Below are 19,825 nucleotides of genomic sequence, written 5' to 3' on the forward strand. Positions count from 1 at the left end.
CGAAGTAGGTACTAGGCTTAACCTTACAATGGCCAATGTAGACGATCTGCTACACACCAATAATCGGTGTATAAAAGTGATACCAATCATATTCAGCCGCGTGCACAGAGCTTTTAGTAGAAAAAAACTACATTTTATCTTCTATAACCCTCCCTTCCTGGTGATGTGTAGCTAGTGCACATTGCGTCTTCTTCTTTTTCCAAGTCGGTCCCTCAATGCTGAGGATCGTGATCACCATGAACACTTCTAATTATCTTCATATATTTATTTTATGTTTTTGAATTCAACCATAAACAAGTACTTAGGTACCTACTTAAATTCAATATTTGAATATTAATATTTTTTTTGTTTTGGAATTAAATCATTAACAAGTACCTAGGTACCTATTTATCAATGAAAAGTCTTATCCCAAGGTAATAGCAGGCAAGCCAACGTTCGGGCAGGATCCGCTAGTCTAATATAAGTAATAAATCTTACCAAACAGTTACCTTCACTTGCCACGTTAATTTGGAACTTTTTATGTTTTGTATGTACACACCCAGTTAGCCACTTAAACTCTTCATAATACTTAACACTGAATTTACGTTCAACATTTATTTTAAAGTTTGAATTAAATCTAATTTAAGAGAGCACCTTCCTTTGCTAATAGCATGTTTCTTTTCCATAAAGGATAACAGAGAAAACGCGTTGTTTCTTAACTCTTAAAAGACTGTGGTAAATAATCCCTTTGCGCGCGGTGATGTAACATCGTGTTACCACTAGTAAAAGACGGAATATTCTAAAGTTCAGACATTTGAAAAAAATGAAAAACATGGAGACTACTGTTTAATAACTCCTTTTCCATAATTTATGGGAATAAACATATAATTTAATCCTGTCATAGCAAAATAAATTGAAAATCACAAATACGCCGCTCATGTTACGCGCGTGCGTCCCCCATCATTGTCATTAACCGACTGAAGACTAAATATGTTTTAGATGACACCCACCGCAGAATAGCGTCTCAGTTTTCCTAGTTATGACTTCTATCTTCGTGCTCTGTCTTGTATAAGGTATCTGTATATATGTGTTGCTGAATTAGTGGACATTCATGCTTCGCGCAGCGAGGTTAAATATTTTTTGTATTTACATATAGCATAGTGATACAAATTTTACTTTCCAAATCGGGTGTGAAAACGTCCATTTGAAGATTTAAAAAAAATACGAATTCATCATTTAAAAAAATAAGAGAGATATATCAAATCTTGTGTCCCATGTCGACTAGTGTGACATCACAGCCACACAAGAGTTAAAAGGGTTAAACACACATTTCCGTCACGTCGCAAGTTTTGCAAAACTCCATTTTAAAAACAAATATTTCATGTCGACTTTTTCAGGAATCGGAATACAAGGCAGACTTTTCTCCATTTGATTGATGTTTCAGGATTTTTTTTCTGGTTCTATTTCAGGTACAGAACTGTTTTCTTTAGCCGCCCGGACGCAGAAAAATAATGTTATTGTATTATAATTATCTTATACTTACATTCAATTTTTTTTCAGCTTTTCCTGGTGACGTCGAGCATACAGGCCTAGATTTACCCCAAGTAAGTTGAATAAAATATATACATACATACATCTTGGTGAAAGTTAAGAGTTATTTAATATATTATATTACTTTTGGTATAAACGGATGTAAGTTTGACATTCTTGGTGAAAGTTTTATTTACTTACTAACAAGGCAAGACGGAATATTTACACTAAATATTTCAGCTATGATACATTCTCACCTATTCTATCTATCATGTATATGGGAAAACAGACTAACATTAAACCCATCAAAAACTGAACAACTGTGGGTGGCTTCAGCCAGACGACAGAATTTGATCCAGGATACGGCTCTACCTAATGTAGGGAGTACCGCTTTACCCACCGTTAAACTACTGGGAGTTTTACTCAATTCTGACCTATCTCTTGACGCTCAAATTAGTAGAACGATAAGTTCATGCTTCTACCAGCTGAGACAAATTAAATGCATACGCAAAAATTTGCCGGTTGATGCCGCCCGTCAATTAATAAATGCGTTTGTAGTGTCTAGAGTCGATTACGGCGGCCTCCGTGGTGTAGTGGTCAAGACGCTTGACTCACGCACGGAAGGTTCCGGGTTCGATTCCCGGTGAGAACACAAAAATTAAAAATGTGATTTTTCTCAAGCCTGGGTGCTCTGTGATGTAATTCACCACTGTAATTAGGCCTCATGGCCTGTTGTGATGCAAAAAAGAATGTTAAATGTTAAATGTTAAAATGTTAAATTATTGTAATGGTATCTATGCAGGTCTACCAATGAACAAAATGACTCGCCTACAATCTGTATTGAATGCCGCAGCGAGACTTATTTTCGGAATCTCTAAGTTCAGTCATATCACTCCACTACTTCGGGAACTACACTGGCTACGTTTTCCACAGAGGGTCGAATACAAACTCTGTTGGCTTATGTATAAGTCACTGCACAACTCGGCTCCGGAATATCTAAGGGAACTATGCATTCCAGATGAACTAGCTGACAGGCGTCTCACGCTTAGATCAGCTACGTCTACGGCGAGAGGAAAAGTTATTATACCTCTACGCAAACAGCGCACTAAATTTGGTGAACGCGCATTTGCGGTCGCAGGCCCTATGGCATGGAATGCTCTCCCAGCAGAGGTGCGAGGCTGTGAAAGTGAAGTGATGTTTCGGAAAAAACTTAAAACCCACTTGTTCTCTAAATCATTTGAATAAATCCGTAGCACGTGACAACAAAATAAATTATTTTAATTAAATTACAAATTTAAAAGCTTCAATTAAATTAACTTAACAATAGAATCACCATGTAAAGCGCCCTTGGGGTATTTTATTACGGAAATGGCGCTATATAAGTTATCCATAATTAATAATTAATGGGGTTTCGCCAACAAAAATCACATCTCGGACATACAAGTTCTTCAGAACAGGGCCTCGATTACGACGGGAAGATAAAGACGTCGTACCTTCACCTTGACGGTATACCCGAAGATAAATTCTCTCTAGCGATTACGAATATACACTACCGACCCCGCACCTTCAAGTTTTGGATAAGTACATCTATATGAAACAAGGGGAAGCGTACGACACGGCTCACATATCTACGCACCGAAATGACATAGCTTCAGTATGACGTCATAGTTAAAGATAAAATTCTCCCGACCGACTACTAAGATACACTACCGATCCCCCCACCATCAAGTTCTGATGTAAGTACATCAGTTTATACCGAAGGGTCTAGAACCCCTCGATACGCTTATCTACGCATTAAAAGTGACAAAAATTTTGCTCTCCCGAGCAGTTTTTCCTTTAATTACGATTTACTTAAACTTTTTATCGTTTCGAGGTTGGCATTTTTTTTCTTAAAACCCTATTCAAAATATAAGAGAGAAATAAGTACATTTTGAAGTCGAATTAAATTCTGACATAACTGTCAGTTTCCGAAACGAGTGGCTAGATGCAAAAAATAGCGTAGAGACGATCTAGAGAGATTCTGCCCTATTATTAGGCGTAAGAAAGTTGCCACTATAAAAAAAAAATAGTTATTATATTTTTCGGTCTGTTTTACTATCTTCCGTAGTGTACGTATCGAGACGTTTAATAAGTCAGCTTTGTAGTCGCTCGGTAGATAAATACAGACGATCGTTAAGCATATTGTCTTGGCAAGGTGTCAAAAGTCTTTTAAAAATCACGTTCAAAGAGCATTTTTGCTTGATTTATTGGAGTTTATAATCGCTATAAAGTCGGCACTTTCTATTACAGAAGCCTATTTAAAATGTAAATGAGAACTATTTTAAATGTTGATGAAGTAAGGAACGCGGACTAATTCTTTGCGGTCATTCATTGGTAAAAAGAAATAGAATACAATAAAAGAAATTCGAGATGTAAGATGTAATCCGTTTTCACTTTCATCTGCCAGTGCCTGGAACTGGAGTATGGAGTGGGTAACGGGGGGGGGGATTAAGATAATATGCATAGACAACTCTCCTTATATTTCTATCTGTGGCCTGTGGCATTACCAATATTAAAATGAATGCATTACTCGTAAACTTCTGTGACAAAATTTATTACCAACTTACGAAACGATCGTTTTCGAAAGACCTTATTTTCCAAACGAAAATAATGAATGAACATATTCATTAAAAGGGTTTATACAAACCGATATTCCTCCCGAGTTAATACCTTTGCTTATAGTCACTTAAATAAATTTAATCTATCGATTTCAGAACACGACTGTTCCTTTGTCAAAGCTTGAAAATAAATTAACATTAATATTTTGATCAACTGTGTTTAGGGCAAAGGCTTCAAATTTCAAAATGCTACAAGCCTTTTAGTGCTATCATATCTCTCTTAACAATGGAATATTTTATCTATGGAAACTTTTCACATTTTCTATGAAAAAAATGAAATTACACGTGCTTTTAATTCGGTGATGGTTCTTCAAGGATGTACTGCTAATTATAACCTTCAAGAGAGCTTGGACTATTGGAAGTAAGTAAAATGCTTTGTATTTAATATATGCCGGATTATTACATGTTAATCACTAAGTTGGTTTTGGGCCTTACTCATTTTATTGAAGTAAGGAACGCGGACTAAATTTTCGGGGTCATTCATTGGTTGGATTAGATCATATGACATCGAGATGACGAGTCGGTAGAAGGTAGGACATACCGAGGTAGATAGTGATAGTACAGAAGTTATGTGCATAGTACGTAATTTAGAAATTATTTTACAAAATAATTTTCCACATGAAAATATAAAAATTTGCAGAGAACTTTGACCTGCGTAACCATTTATACCCGGTATAAGAAAGGCTAAGTTAATATAAGAAAAAGGCTACTTATAAAAATATATTCGACCTATTATATGTAACTATACTAAGCTCATTCCGTCGGCCTGGTGGTGTAATGGTCAGCGCGTTTGCTTTTACATAGATCAGATTTGATAGTTGTTACAACCAAGATGAATAACATTTTTGGGAAGAGAATATGGAAGTCTAGAAATTTAATGATCACTTTACAAACTGTGTGGCATTTACTATTCTGCCCATATATAACAAGAATATTTCTCAACAATATTTTGAGTTTGTCCAAATTTTTGTAGACATGGACTGGTAACATTCACCATTTTGCCCACATTTGAACATCTATATTCCTTCAATTCTTTCATCTGTTGGTGTTTGTGAAGGTAAAGAGCTGAAACCTTTATTTATGCGGGTGAGATTCATCTAATTGAATTATTTCACCTACATCAACGCAACGCCTGAAAATATTATTCTTTCAATTTCTATACTTCTTCATGGTAACATTTACCATTCAAAGTAAAATAAATATCTTTGGATGTTAGGTTTTTTTTTATATGGGTATCTCTGGATGTTAGGTATTTTTTAATAGGTATCTCTGGATATTAGGTACTTTTTTAAATAGGTATCTCTGGATATTAGGTATTTTTTAAATAGGTATCTCTGGATCTTAGGTATTTTTTAAATATGTATATCTGGATGTTGGGTATTTTTAAAATAGGTATCTCTGGATGTTAGGTATTTTTTAAATAGGTATCTCTGGATCTTAGGTATTTTTTAAATAGGTATATCTGAATATTGGGTATTTTTTAAAATATGTATCTCTGGATGTTGGGTATTTTTTAAATAGGTATCTCTGGATGTTAGGTATTTTTTAAATATGTATCTCTGGATGTTAGGTATTTTTTATGTAGGTATCTCTGGATGTTAGGTATTTTATTTTATATAGGTATCTCTGGATGTTACTTTTTTAGGTATTTTTTAAATATGTATCTCTGGATGTTAGGTATTTTTTTATGTAGGTATCTCTGGATGTTAGGTATTTTATTTTATATAGGTATCTCTGGATGTTACTTTTTTTCAGGCCATTTATTCCAATTCTCATTTTTGATAGACGGACACGCTGTTGAGTTGTTTTCACTAGTTCTTCCAGGTTTATGTGCGTTGCCGTATTTTTTTACTAACCTTTTCCTTGCGTTCAAAGTTGACGTATTTTATTCATTATTTTAAACACTTATTTGATTTATTAGTTAAAACCCATTTTTGTTAGTGACCATGGGTCTAACTTATGAACCTGATATACAATAACGCCTAGGCATAGTAATAGAATAAGGATGTTTAAGTAAAAATTCTTACTTATAAACCTCGCATAAAGTTATAACCGGTATATATCTATGATCAAATTGCTACTATTGCCAGAGACACAATATTTCAATATCATTGATGTATAAATCTGTAAATAAATTATCTGTTAGGGCTCTACTTTGGTACAAATTAATTTGTCAGCATGCGTCGCACTCCGAGTATAAACACAAGTTGGTACATGATTACAACACCAGGTTTACTAGTATGGAAGGGCTAGCTTTTCCTAGATATTGCAATAAATATGGCAAAAGGACACTGCAATACATTTACCTAAAATATTTAACATGTATACCACACAATATTAAAAATACTGACTTAAATACAGGAGTAAGACGTTTGCTCAAATTATGGTTAATAGAAAAAAGTTTTTTGTATTAGTGATAGTTTTTAATTTTTGATAATGTAATATGTAATGTTTTTCAAATGAAATTATTGCTAACTCTTAAAAGACTGTGGTAATTAATCCCTTTGCGCGCGGTGATGTAACATCGTGTTACCACTAGTAAAAGACGGAATATTCTAAAGTTCAGACATTTGAAAAAAAAGAAAAACATAGAGACACACTGTTTTATAATTCCTTTTCCACAATGTATGCGAATAAACATATAATTTAGCTCTGTTATATTAAATTAAATTAAAAATCACAAATACGCCACTCATGCTACGCGCGTGCGTCCCCCATCATTGCCATCAACCGACTGAAGACTAAATCTGTTTTTGACGACACCCGCCGCAGAACAGCATATCTGTCTTCCTTGTTATGACTTTTATATTCGTGCTCTCTTGTATAAAGCATCTGTATAGATGTTTTGTTAAATTAGCGGACATTAATTCTTCGCATAGCAAGGATAAATACTTTTTGTATTAACATTTAGTATAGTTATACAAATTTTACTTCACAAATCAGGTGTGAAAATGTCCATTTGAAGATTACAAAAAATACAAATTCATAATTTTAAAACATAAGAGAGATATATTAAGTCTTGTGTCCTATGTCGACTAGTGTGACATCACAGCCACACAAGATTTAATGTAGGTTAAGTGTAAATAATCGATGTAATTTATAAGAACTTGCTGACGAGTTGTATGTATGCAACTCAGCGAGACTTTAATTTAAGACTATTTTGTAAATATTTTTGAAAAAAAATAAAAAAAGAGCTGGAATAGCGACTATATAAACTTATGACGTGGCATAACACTGGAATAAGCCTGCGATCAGTCATCTGTCACACTTTCAGTAGTAAAATGGTTTGCATTTATTTCGAATTTGAACAATTTAGAAAACATGCTGTCTTAAGCTAGGGTTTCCTAGGACATCGGTGCCCGTATCTTAACGGCCGTAGTGAACGGTGATGCGGTGGACAGCCGTCGGAACGGTGACTAGAGAGTGGTTTCCTAGGAAATCGGTGTTAATAAATGTTATAAAAACCGTTTTCCTAGGAAACCACTCTCTAGTCACCGTTACAACGGCTATCCACCGCATCACCGTTCACTACGGCCGTTAAGATACGGGCACCGCTGTCTTAGGAAACCCTAGCTTTAGAGATTTTAATGTGAAATATCGTTTATGAGCATTTATGAGTGTAAAAATTATCATCAAATTTACATTACGTTGGGATAAACTTTATTTAGCATTTGTTTCGAAAATAAATGATCCTTGTTACATTTTGCAGTATTTATACATAAAAGATTTATTATATAATATATTCAAGTTTATTAAATAAAAATATATGCGTCTAAACATTTATCAATTAAATTTAATTCTATCTACAGGGCTTATGACCTGTCATTGGACCTTGTCTATAAAAAATTGGACAAACTCAAAATATTGTCGATAAATTCACTTGGTCCATGAAGAGGTATAGAAATTGAAAAAAAAAATCAGGCGTTGCCTAGTATGTAGATGAAATAATTCAATTAGATGAATTTCAACCTCACAAATAAAGGTTTCAGCTCTTAAACTTCACGAACATCAACACATGGAAGAATTGTAGAAATTAGATGTTTAAATAATGGCAGAATGGTGAATGTTACACAGTGTGTAAAGTGGCCACTCAAACCAGCCAATGACAGGTCATAAGCCCTGTGGATGCCTAGACTTCTATATTCCCTTCACTAAAATGTTCTTCATCTCTGTTGTAAGAGGTTCATTACATCATGGTTCATGTTTTTATTATTTTTTTGTAACTGGATGATTTCACTATTAAAAATATTTTTCCTTTAAGGCAAATTTCTTCCAATGGTTTAAGATTACTTTCAATACAGAGTCTAGTCTTCGCGGCGTATGTAAGGACGGGTGGGACACTTGGGTTAAATACTCCAGTCTTTAAAGAGTTTGAAACGGAGGTTCTAAATGTGGAATTTCATTTACCAAATGCCACCCAAGGAAGATCTATCCTCTTTCTGCCTCACAAGGTTGATTATCCCTGCCGACAGTGATTTTGTGACCATAGTATATACACGGTGTTTCAGAGTCAGACAGCGAAACTTCAGAGAACCATTCCTCAATGTGACCTTTAAAAAAAATCCTAATAAACTTTTTCCAAAAACCAACTTTAAAAAAAAAACGTATTTTTTCTTTAAAAAAAATTAATTAAATCGTTAACTTTTGGGACTAGAATCCCTTCTATAAACCCCTACCCATCTCCTACAAAAAAATTGAGATAAAAAAAATATTTGACCAACAAAGTGATACGCACCAGACGCGGCCAAGGAAAGCGGCTGTGTAGGGGAGGGGTAAGCGTTTGTGAAAGGGATGCTAGTCCGAGAAATTAAGGATTTACTCCATTTTTAGATAAAAAAATAATAATAAAAAAAAAAAACTTTTTTGAAAAAAAATTATTGGGATTTTTTTTAAAGTTCACTATGAGAAATGTTTCTCTGAAGTTTCGCGGTCTGGCCCTGAAACTCTGCGTATAGTTGTTAACTTTGTTTACCGGTAGGCTCTTTTCACACATGCCATGCCAATCCACCCGGCCCGGGGTACATCCTACAAATGCATACACAATGTGTCACCATTTGGAGGGTGCACCCGGTAAAGTTACCGGGCCGGTGGATTTAATTTTTCATATTTTTTATATGGGAGTTGCTTTATTATTTACCTTGCTTATAATATACAAGGTTTATATTTCAAAAAGTGGATTTTTCTGCGATTAAATATCGTTAAATTTATTTAAACTATTGTGATCAGGAGGAATATACTAATGTGGGCTAATCAGGAACTTCTCAGCATTTGCTCACGTGGAGAGGAAACCACTTAAAACTTTTCAGGAGAAGCCGCCTGTTGGCAGCAGTCAACAGGCCTTCCATTCCACTTAAGGAGTGTCGGCATTTTGTTCCCTACTTTGGTTGGTTGAGTGGATTGGCGTGGCATGTGTGAAAAGGGCTGTAGTATTCTGCCATTGGTATTGATGTTGTCATTATTTTTGTTTTATTTGGAGTTATCTTAAGTCCAATTTTAGCAGATTCTACGCGTTCAGAAATCAGAACAATATTATCAGCATATCTTAGATCATGAAGCCCCTTTCTGTGTTACGTTCCGTATTTCTTTTGCATTACTCAAAAATAATAATTGATCAATTTTTATCGCTTGCGTTTCTCATTACAGGTTGAAGATCCTTCTCTTTTGTTGCCGGCCAAGAAACACTGCTCACCCGGTCAGCAGTTCCAAGTATCGTGCAACACCTGCTCTTGCGTACCGGGTGGCAACGATTTCCTCTGCACAAACAAAAACTGTCGCGACCCTGAGAACGCAGTGAAGACCTCCGACATAGTATGCACTCCCAGCCTCGACTTCAAAGATGATTGCAATAATTGCAAGTGCAATGACAAAGGAACAGATTTCACATGCACCAGAAAGATCTGCTCACCCGACGAAGTCACGCCCAAAATATGCAACCCAGGAGAACAGAAGAAGGTAGATTGCAACAGCTGTTTCTGTAATAACGCTGGAACAGAGTTATCTTGTACAAAGAAGAAATGTTTGCCGAACGAACCGGAGTTTTCATGCACTCCTGGTAGCAGGATGTCAGTTAAATGCAATGTCTGTCGGTGTAATATTGCTGGGAACGCGTTTATATGCACGAAGAAGAAATGTGCCGATACTGGTGTGCCGAGCGGCGATGGCGGAGCGTTGACCGATGACGGTGGAGCTTTGACTGATGATGGTGGAGCTTTGACTGGTGACGGTGGTGCGTTGACCGATGACGGGGGAGCTTTGACCGATGACGGTGGTGCGTTGACCGATGACGGTGGAGCTCTGACTGATGATGGGGGAGCTTTGACTGGTGACGGCGGTGCGTTGACCGATGATGGCGGCGCGTTGACCGATGACGGTGGAGCCTTGACAAATCCTTCTTCCAAACTTTGCACCCCTTTCAGTATATTCAACGAAGGATGCAACACATGCAGATGTAATGCATTTGGAACAAAATATTCTTGCACTCATAGAAAATGCAAGGTTAGCCAAGAGTAGCTTTATTTTTTTAGAATGAACGTTCTTTTAATATACTAATAATTTTTATTTTTATTTTTTGCATTAAATCCTATCATATGTTTACTTGCTTATATAAATAATAATAATCTATTTGACAATTTATGTTTTGACAGAATATATTATATTCCTAACCCAGTAACGCCATTCTTTTTCTTCTCCTCCTTTCTTAATGTTGAGTTAAATGGAGTTCGTAGTCTGAAGAGAGGCATTTATCATCATTATCGAACCCTTATCCGCACCTGATGGTGCATGGGGCACTGCATTATTAAATCAAAAGCAGCGCATCTCTATCATCTGTTACAGGAGGTAAGGTGATCAGCACGCGCAGTCATTTTACAGAACGGATGGAACTATTGGTTCCCTAAATTTTACCACACGAATATTTTTAACAAAAAGTATGTAAAATGAACAAATAATTATGTTGATTCGACGTTAAATGTAAAGATCTGTGACGGAATTCACAAACAGTTTAATCAAATTTCAAAATATGACGAGAGCACCCTTAACACACGCGACCATTCTTTGCCGCGGGCAATAGCTAACTACGTAACTACACTTGTGGTCTAAAAAATCTCAGCGAATCACGCAGTACTTAAAATAAGCAGCGAATTTATACAGTTCCATAGGGAAGGGCCTTGGTATTGAAATTCCAAGTCCGCGCCTGCGCAGTCAAAATTGTAAATGATCTCTGGAACCAATTCAAAAAAGCCAATCCAAATTCGTTTTCTCGTTATGCTGAACTGTGTTTTAATAAATTAAGGGCTAGAATCGCTTGACCCAACCGAGTTTTTACTGTTAACGCTAAATATAACTCTACCACAGTTTCACAAGAGCGCAAAATCGCTTGAATGGTATTTTTGGTCCTTACATTTATTAATAAAATAAAAGATAAACGAATATTATATCTGCGTTTTTCTGATTTACCCAAATATTTCAATTTTGGGGGTCATTTTCTACGAGCTGTAATGTATTTATGTACTTTTTTAGTATGTACGAGTATGTAGGTACATACTGCTTCCCTAACCAAGTCTTACCGCACGCTCCTGGTGATCAGTCTCAGGCTTTACGTGCCAGTCCAAGGACATTGAAGTACTCCAGTATAAAACCACCTTTGACAACAAATATATATCATTGGCAGTTTTTGTCATGCGTGATTTCACCTGTCAATTGACATAGAAATTCTTTCAATTGGTCGAATTATCTTTCGCAAAGTTTTTTTAAATACATAAGTGTTTGAGATAACCAAGAAAAATGTTGATTAAGTGCTTCAGTTTCTCAAAAAAACGGTTTAAACTATATGACAGAACTATATTGACTGTTATCCGATAAATAATATGTTTGTGCATCTTGCAGTCCATAGAATAAGTAGCATCCGTCTGCGGCTCCACATTTCAAACACATAGAGCATACGCCTTCCTTTTCTCCTTAGTGGTAACACAAAATACTATAATTGAGGAGTCGTATCTTTCTCAATTAAAAGAAGCCATTTTTACTATTCGAATCATAAGCAATTCTATCTGTATTTCTTCTGGTGTTGGAATTATCTATTATGATGTAAGTAAAAACTTTATTTATTAACCTTTAGCATAACGTGTGATAAAACTCCCTCGAGTCACTGTGTGGCAACCTCAGGTTACCTTAGGTTAACCTTGGGTAACCCGAGGCGAGGAAACGATCGACTGATAATCACTGTCTGTTTTCGTCTTATTAAAATTATGTGTGCCTTGCTTAGTGATCTTATTAGATTACATTTCTTTATCTTAAATAAATGTTTTAAATGCTACTGTGATCAAAAATTAAGGTGAATTTTTTAATTTAAAATACGCGGGATTTTCAATTCTGGCTAATTTTAAAGTTGGTAGTACTGTCACTGATGTCTGTGTCAAATTTCATGTCGATATCTGTATTTGCCTAATAGTTACGCATGTGTTTTGTGAACAACAAAAAGTTAATTTAGCGATTTTTACAAGGTGTGATTTTGTTTTTTTTATTAAATTGAAAACATACTCGTATTATACATAATTATTTACAATATTCCTAAGGAGTTTTTAAAAAAAAAACTCATTTAGGGACGTACAGATAACAAATTTATTTAAAGACGTTTTTATATTTTAAACTATAATATTATTTACAAAAGCAGAAAAAATTAAATTATGATATACTACAAATTAAAAAGGGTATGAAAAATACTTAAAAATAATAAAATAAATATAATACTAGGCATGGAAATAAATTCAAAATGATGTTTATATTATGCAATCTGGGAAAGAAAATTTAAAAAATATAAAAAGTTTAAAAATTACATGTATGTAAATATACAAACTGAACTAGTACAAAATATATATATTTTTTTAATTAACAAAATATGCGCACACCCAATACAGGTTAATTTTTTAAACAAAAACGTATTGAAATTACGTATACAAGCTAAAAAAAGTATAAAAAACACAAATAACATTTCAATAGTATTTAAAATTACATATACAAGCAAAAACGGTAGAATATTAAAAGTTATATGTTCAAGATGCGCATTCTCTGGATAAACTAACATTATTTATTCAAAGTACTTCTGGTAAAAATAATTCTTCAATTCGCACGTCCTGTTTCTATATTTTGAAATTGGTACTTTAAATTTTTGTGGCAATTTATTAAATTCCTTGAAACCTATATATATATTCAGTCAAATAATATCCACAATATTTTGAGTTTGTCCAAATTTTTGTAGACAAGGACTGGATTCAACTCCCAGGGAGCTGTTAACATTAACATATTACAACAGAGATGAAGAACATTTTAGAGAAGGTAATATAGAAGTCTAGGCATCTACAGGGCTTATGACCTGTCATTGGCTGGTTTAAGTGGCCACTTTACACACAGCGTAACATTCACCATTTTGCCTATGTTTGAACATCCATATTTCTTCAATTCTTCCGTCCGTTGATTTTAGTGAATTCAAAGAGCCGAAACCTTTATTGTTGTGAAGAGATTCATCTGACTGAATTATTTCACATACTAGGCAACGCCTGAAAACAATTTTTAAATTTTTAAACTTCTTCTTGGACCAGTTGGTATCATTACAATATTTGAGTTTGTCCAAATGTTCGTAGACAAAAAACTGGATTTCACCCCCTCGGGGGTCATTAAGATTAACAAATTACAACAGGGATGGAGAATACCTTGAATATCCTTGGTTCGATTGATGGTTTTATTCCACAAAATAAAAGGTTGACGCGTACACAATATTATTTTTTTGCAAAAAAATAATTCATTCGGTTGTCTTTCTTTATGGCTATCAAACACAAACAAAATGAAGCAGATTGCCCAAATGTTCACAGCGGATGGCAGTTGATGGGAGCAGTGATGCTTTTCAAGTAACAATGCGGGAAATTCTAGTCTGGGACTCAATGATTCACCCTCGTAAAAAAAATAAACCACTCCATAAACATGGATTTATATATTTAATGTTTTTAAAACTATTTTTAGGTTGTTGACACTTCTCTTGGCAGACACAGACGCCGTCGTCAGGACGGCGGTGCTTTGACAAATGATAACGGTGTTTTCACTGATGACGGCGGTGCTTTGACTAGTGACATTGGTGCTTCGACTAGTGACGGCGGTGCTTTGACAAGTGACGGCGGTGCTTTGACTAGTGACGGCGGTGCTTTGACAAATTATGGCGCGGCTGTGACAGATGATAAGGCTGCATTGACCGATGGCGGTGCATTGACAAAACCTTAGGGTTGCACTTAATGGAAATATCAACTTTATTTTTGCATTTATTAGAATAAGTCATGTTTGTTAGTAGACAATATTTCGTATTTTTTGGGTGATCGTGTGTAGGTTGGATTTGCTCCGACGATTCGACTACTACTGCAATAGCCATCTTCAAAGTAAACTATGTGTTATTTAATAGAAAAATGTGTTTATCTACTAGTCGTTTGTACCGTGTCGCAGTCGGCAGTAGGTACATTTAGTGTCATTTTGTTGTTGGTTGCGTTAGGAATGGGTTGTTTAATTAAAAACCTTGTTCAAAAAGACGGTTCGAACGCTTTCAGCCGTTGAGCTATAGCTCAAATTTCTAAAAGGCAGCTTACAGTTGAGAGTTTCGTTCGAACCGTACGTGTGCGTGACGCTTTACAGAAAATTAAATATCAGGTCAGCTGATTCAGCGCGTTAGCGGTGATTCAGTGAACCATACATTTATTTGAGCCGAACGGTACGACCTGGGCCCCGATTACAATGGAAAGTAACAGAATTATCTCCGACTGTCTGTAAAGAAAAATCGATATTTGTGTACGAAAATGAGTATATTTGCATGCAAATTTAAATTGTCTTAATCGGTAACCTATAATAAAACACGATTAAAAGGAAAAAAAATATTCATGTTCTGCTTTTCATACAGAAAACTAAATTTTACTCTGTGGATAAAATTGGAGATAAATGTTTACTTCCTATTGTAATCGGGGGCCTGGGGTGCTATTCTGAACCGCTCTCGCGGCACAAGAAAACTGTTTTTCTCGTGTATTTTATTATTTTTAATACCCGCACTCTCTCAAGTAGAGATATCTCAGAATCTTCTTTTGGATTTTCTCTATCATAAGAGCGTACTTTAGTTCATGTGGTCTCCAAATCATCGAGCCACTCTCGAGTCTACTTCGCACCAAGGAGTTGTAGGGAATTTTCAGTACGCGGGTATTTTCAAAAACCATGGCAGTACGCATAACGAATCCTAACATCTTCAATGCATGACCACTGATAGTCATGTGTTCATGAAATGTCAGGGTGCTCACAAATCTAACGCCCATATCCGTAACATTTGATCTTCGTATCAGATTCGGGTCATTCATTTTGTCGCCATGCCTAGGTTGTGTAAATACACTGACTCCCATAACAGAGACGACGGACTTAAATTACACTCAACGTGGTTCCTGACACTGATACGACAAAATGACACTGAATGTATAGTCCGGGAGGTAGCGTTGCAAATGAAAAAGTCATAGTAAGCCGGCTGATTTTGAAATCGATAGTTGATCTCGTACAACTAATCAGATAACCGGCATTGCCGACTGCGACCGCGGTACACTACTAGCACATCAACACATCATTCTTTCTACACAACACATCGTTTCCCTAAAGATGAAACGGTAGACAATACGTCGGAACGAATCCGACCTACACGGGATCACCCAAAATATATTATGCATCCTGATAACAGTGACCGCGAAAATCTATGCAATTATTAAACTCATGTTTAACTATGAGTAATTTTTACTGTATTTTTATTTAACTGTTATCAAATGTTACTAGAAAATGATTTGACGACTTTTTCTGTGTGTCGGTATTGAGATACACACATATCTCTTACAAAATAATTAAAATGCCGACCACAGAGCGCTTCATTTATGTACATATCACTGCTTTAATTCAAAAGGGCCACAGATCGAAATTTGACTTGAGTTTTTGCATTTTTTGCATCATCAGTGGCGCTACAGCCCATCGTGGGCCCTGGTGTCCTCCAGAATCTGCCTTCATTCCTCCCTGCGCCCTGCGGCTCTTCTACAGTTCGTCAGGCCAAATACTCCAATGTCACTTTCCAAATTATCCAGCCATCTTAATTTTGGTCTGCCTTCCGGAGTGGTATAAAGAATCTTTTTTGGGGTGCGGTTATCATTCATTCTGTGCACATGGCCCGACCATTGTAATCTTCTTACTTTGATGAATTGTGCAATGCTGGGTTCGCCATACAGTGCCTCTAATTCATGATTAAACCGTCTCCTCCACACTCCATTTTTACAATCTCACTTTTTATATTTATGTTTTTAATATCGTTAGATGCATTTTTTAAAGCTTATCTATCTAATTATGGAGTATTATGCTTACTCTCTCACTAATAAAGCCGTGAAGTTAGCTACCAAAACGCAAAATGCCAAAAGAGCTGTTGTGTGATCTGATCATTTATAACGCTAAATCCATGGGAGTCTTTTTCTTACAGACAAATATGACCAATAAATTTCATTTTTGCAATAAACGAAATGTCAGGGTGTTCAATTTGTGGCCCCTAGAATAAGCATGGATATAATATATATGTTTCTAATATAAAAAATAAACATTAAATGAAAATTTTCTATGATCTATTTATCAATCTATCTATGACCCTTTTTATCCATATTGTTGTATCCTATAATTTTCATTAATTAGTTTTAAATTGTTGGATGTTAACCTTATAAAGCATTATATCTTTTTGATGAAATAAATGGTTTTGGGAAAATGTTCTTTCATTATACCTTATGCAAAATATTGAAGCTTTACTGACAGAATGCAGTAAGTCATTAAAACAAGTTCCGAGATAATAGCATTTAAAGCTTTTTTGTTATTTCAATGCATATTCTGTCTCCCAAAAATGTCTTTTAATTTTTTTTATTAAACCTTACAAAGAGTATTCTTTACTCTGGGCAAAGCATAACATTTGAAAACAAGACTTTGTTATTTGGTAATGGATCCAAAATAAATTTGGTAATGTATCCAAAATAAAACACGTTTATTGGATTTTAATTTTACTTTATTTTTTTAAATAAACGTGACGCATTTCATCTTGTGTCTGCATACACAATAAAATCCAAATACAAACTGTAAATTTTGGAGTACCGCAAGGATCTATTTTGGGTCCACTATTTTATATTTTATATATTAATGATTTATCACTGCACAATTTTAAAGGAAAAAGTATTATGTATGCCAACGACATTGGACTATTGTATAAAAATCAAAAGTATTAACAAACAATGACATAAACGAATACCTGCCTATGTCGACAAACACAAACTTATTTACACCTGATAAAAAAAAAGCAATATTATCCATTTTGAATCTAGATAAAAATGTCATAAAATATATGCTCACATAAATGATGAACGACGAATTGAAATTGAATTTGTTAAATACTTTGGACTAACAATAGACAGACAATTGACATGGAAAATTTAATGAGCAAAGTGACGACATTATCGAGTTTTTTTTAATAATCAAAAATTTTGTTCCAAAAACAGGAAAAATACGAGTGTACGAAGCCTATGTAAAAACTAAAATGTGTTATCTGCAACTTTTATAAGGAACAGGCTTTCAAAATGACATAAACAGACTACAAAGACAGCAAAATCAAATATTAAAGTTAGTATATGACCTTCCCTGTCTAACAGCAACTAGAGAACTCTTTAAACAAACTAAGCAATTAAATATAACTAAACTCTTTCAACTAGAATCATGAAAATTTATCCATAAATTAGTTACTGATGTAATTGTAGACGAAGAACTAAAACTTGGAAAAAATTGTAGTAAACATTTATTTATTTATTTTTATTTTATTTTATTAGGTAATTCAACAAAGATACATACATACTAGAAAACATACAATTTAAAGCATTCGTCGAAATAATTTAACATGCACATATATCTTCAATTATAGAATTACACAAAATAGATTTATACGTTAAGTTGTAATACATATTTTTAAATATTTTTGTTTATACAGGATACAATGCAATAAAAAATAAGTTGTACGTGTGTACTTATTGAATAAGATTTATTCCTAAGAGATTATTCGCAAAAGCTGAGAGAGTATCATGAAAAATGTCAATTTTATTGTTTCGGCAGTATATATTATATTCCCGACACATGCGGGCCATAGGTGTGTGGTATGTAGCATTATTTGAAAACAAAGGCAGTTTAAATATTTCCCGATGTCTGAGTGTTCTCAATCCTGCATTTATTTGTATTTTATTTAGGAGGTTAGTATCTACTTTGTAGTTTAATATTTTATACAGAAATTTTATATCGAAAACAACGCGGCGTTTTATCAGAGAATTAAAATGAAAAAGAGTTAGAAGTTGCTCGTAATTTGAATTTGAACGTGGGTTAGAAATTTGGAACTTATGCAAAAGGTACTTTAAGAACTTTTTTTGAACAGATTCTATTGAATTTATATGGACACAATACGAAAATATCAGAAAAATATCATATGCAACCTTCTAAAACGAGACAAGGACGGTCGAGACTAATAAACCGGGGACTGAAAGTATACAATAAACTACCAGACAAAACTAAACAAAAAACACAACAACAGAGTATGATTATAATTTTTGTAAAATGAATGTAATAATCTGTAAGGGTTAATAAATATTTTTTTTAATAAAAAAATAAATATATGTACATTTATAAATAAAGACTGTTGACTTAATGCATTCTATCAGTATATCCTCGATATGTAAGTCTTTTATTCAACGCATTAAAAACATATTTAAAAAATGTGCAAGTCTGACAATGTCGGTCACAGCAAAAGCCGGTCACTGGTAAAAATTACAAATAAAAATATAATTTATTTATTTATTTTATTAACATAAACGTCAAATCTGCCTTTTACAAACATTTATAATACTGACATATCTGGCTTAATATGTATATATTTTCAAACATAAATTTCCTTATACCCAAGGTTTATAAAAAAAAATAAACCTAAAAATTATACAAGATTTATATTAAAAAAATTAATCTAAAAATTATACAGCATATTCAGTAGAAAGTTTAAATAATAAAACATTCTACAGTAATATAACAAGAAAATCATAAGTACTGTTTTATACAGCTGGGCAAAGTGAATAAAAAACTGTATATATTATGAAATGGGGAGCTATTGGTTGGGGAGCTTGCACAAAAACCGCCCTTGAACCTGTAGCAATTGCACAGAAATCTTTAATCCGAGTCATCTTAAAAAAAACATTTCGCTATCCAAGTGACTTGCTCTTCAAAGAATTCAGAGTACTGAATATTATTCAACAGTATATATTGAGAACGGTAGTGGTTACACACATAAAGAGAGACATTTACCCAAGCGTCAACCACAACCATAATACAAGATACTCTAATAGGGATCTGATACTAAGTGAAGGGGTCAACACTGTTCTGGCATCGAGACAACACTATAACGTAGGCAAAAAGGTCCATAACCTTTTGCCAGAATCGTGGAAAGACGGGAGTGTTGTCAAGTTACGGAAGGTGTTGACCTCGCTCTTTCATGACATTGGTCGTAGGGAGTCAGAAAAGTTGATGCATGCCACGGATTGGAGAACCTTACT

General features: G+C 34.4%; 1 protein-coding gene across 1 annotated transcript in view; it reads left to right on the top strand.

The window, feature by feature from the left end:
* Positions 1-19,825, top strand: part of LOC148275040 (uncharacterized) — a 67,416-nt gene that overhangs the window by 15,796 nt on the left and 31,795 nt on the right. Inside the window, exons 2-4 of the mRNA XM_088236249.1 lie at positions 1,540-1,583; positions 9,810-10,661; positions 14,181-14,429. Of these exons, the coding sequence (XP_088092375.1) occupies positions 1,540-1,583; positions 9,810-10,661; positions 14,181-14,429 (1,145 nt within the window). The remainder of the gene's footprint in view (positions 1-1,539; positions 1,584-9,809; positions 10,662-14,180; positions 14,430-19,825) is intronic.

The sequence above is a fragment of the Micrasema longulum genome, unplaced genomic scaffold (assembly GCF_059751315.1).
Source record: "Micrasema longulum isolate JH-2025_06_02 unplaced genomic scaffold, ASM5975131v1 h1tg001527l, whole genome shotgun sequence".
Classification (NCBI taxonomy): Eukaryota; Metazoa; Arthropoda; class Insecta; order Trichoptera; family Brachycentridae; genus Micrasema; species Micrasema longulum.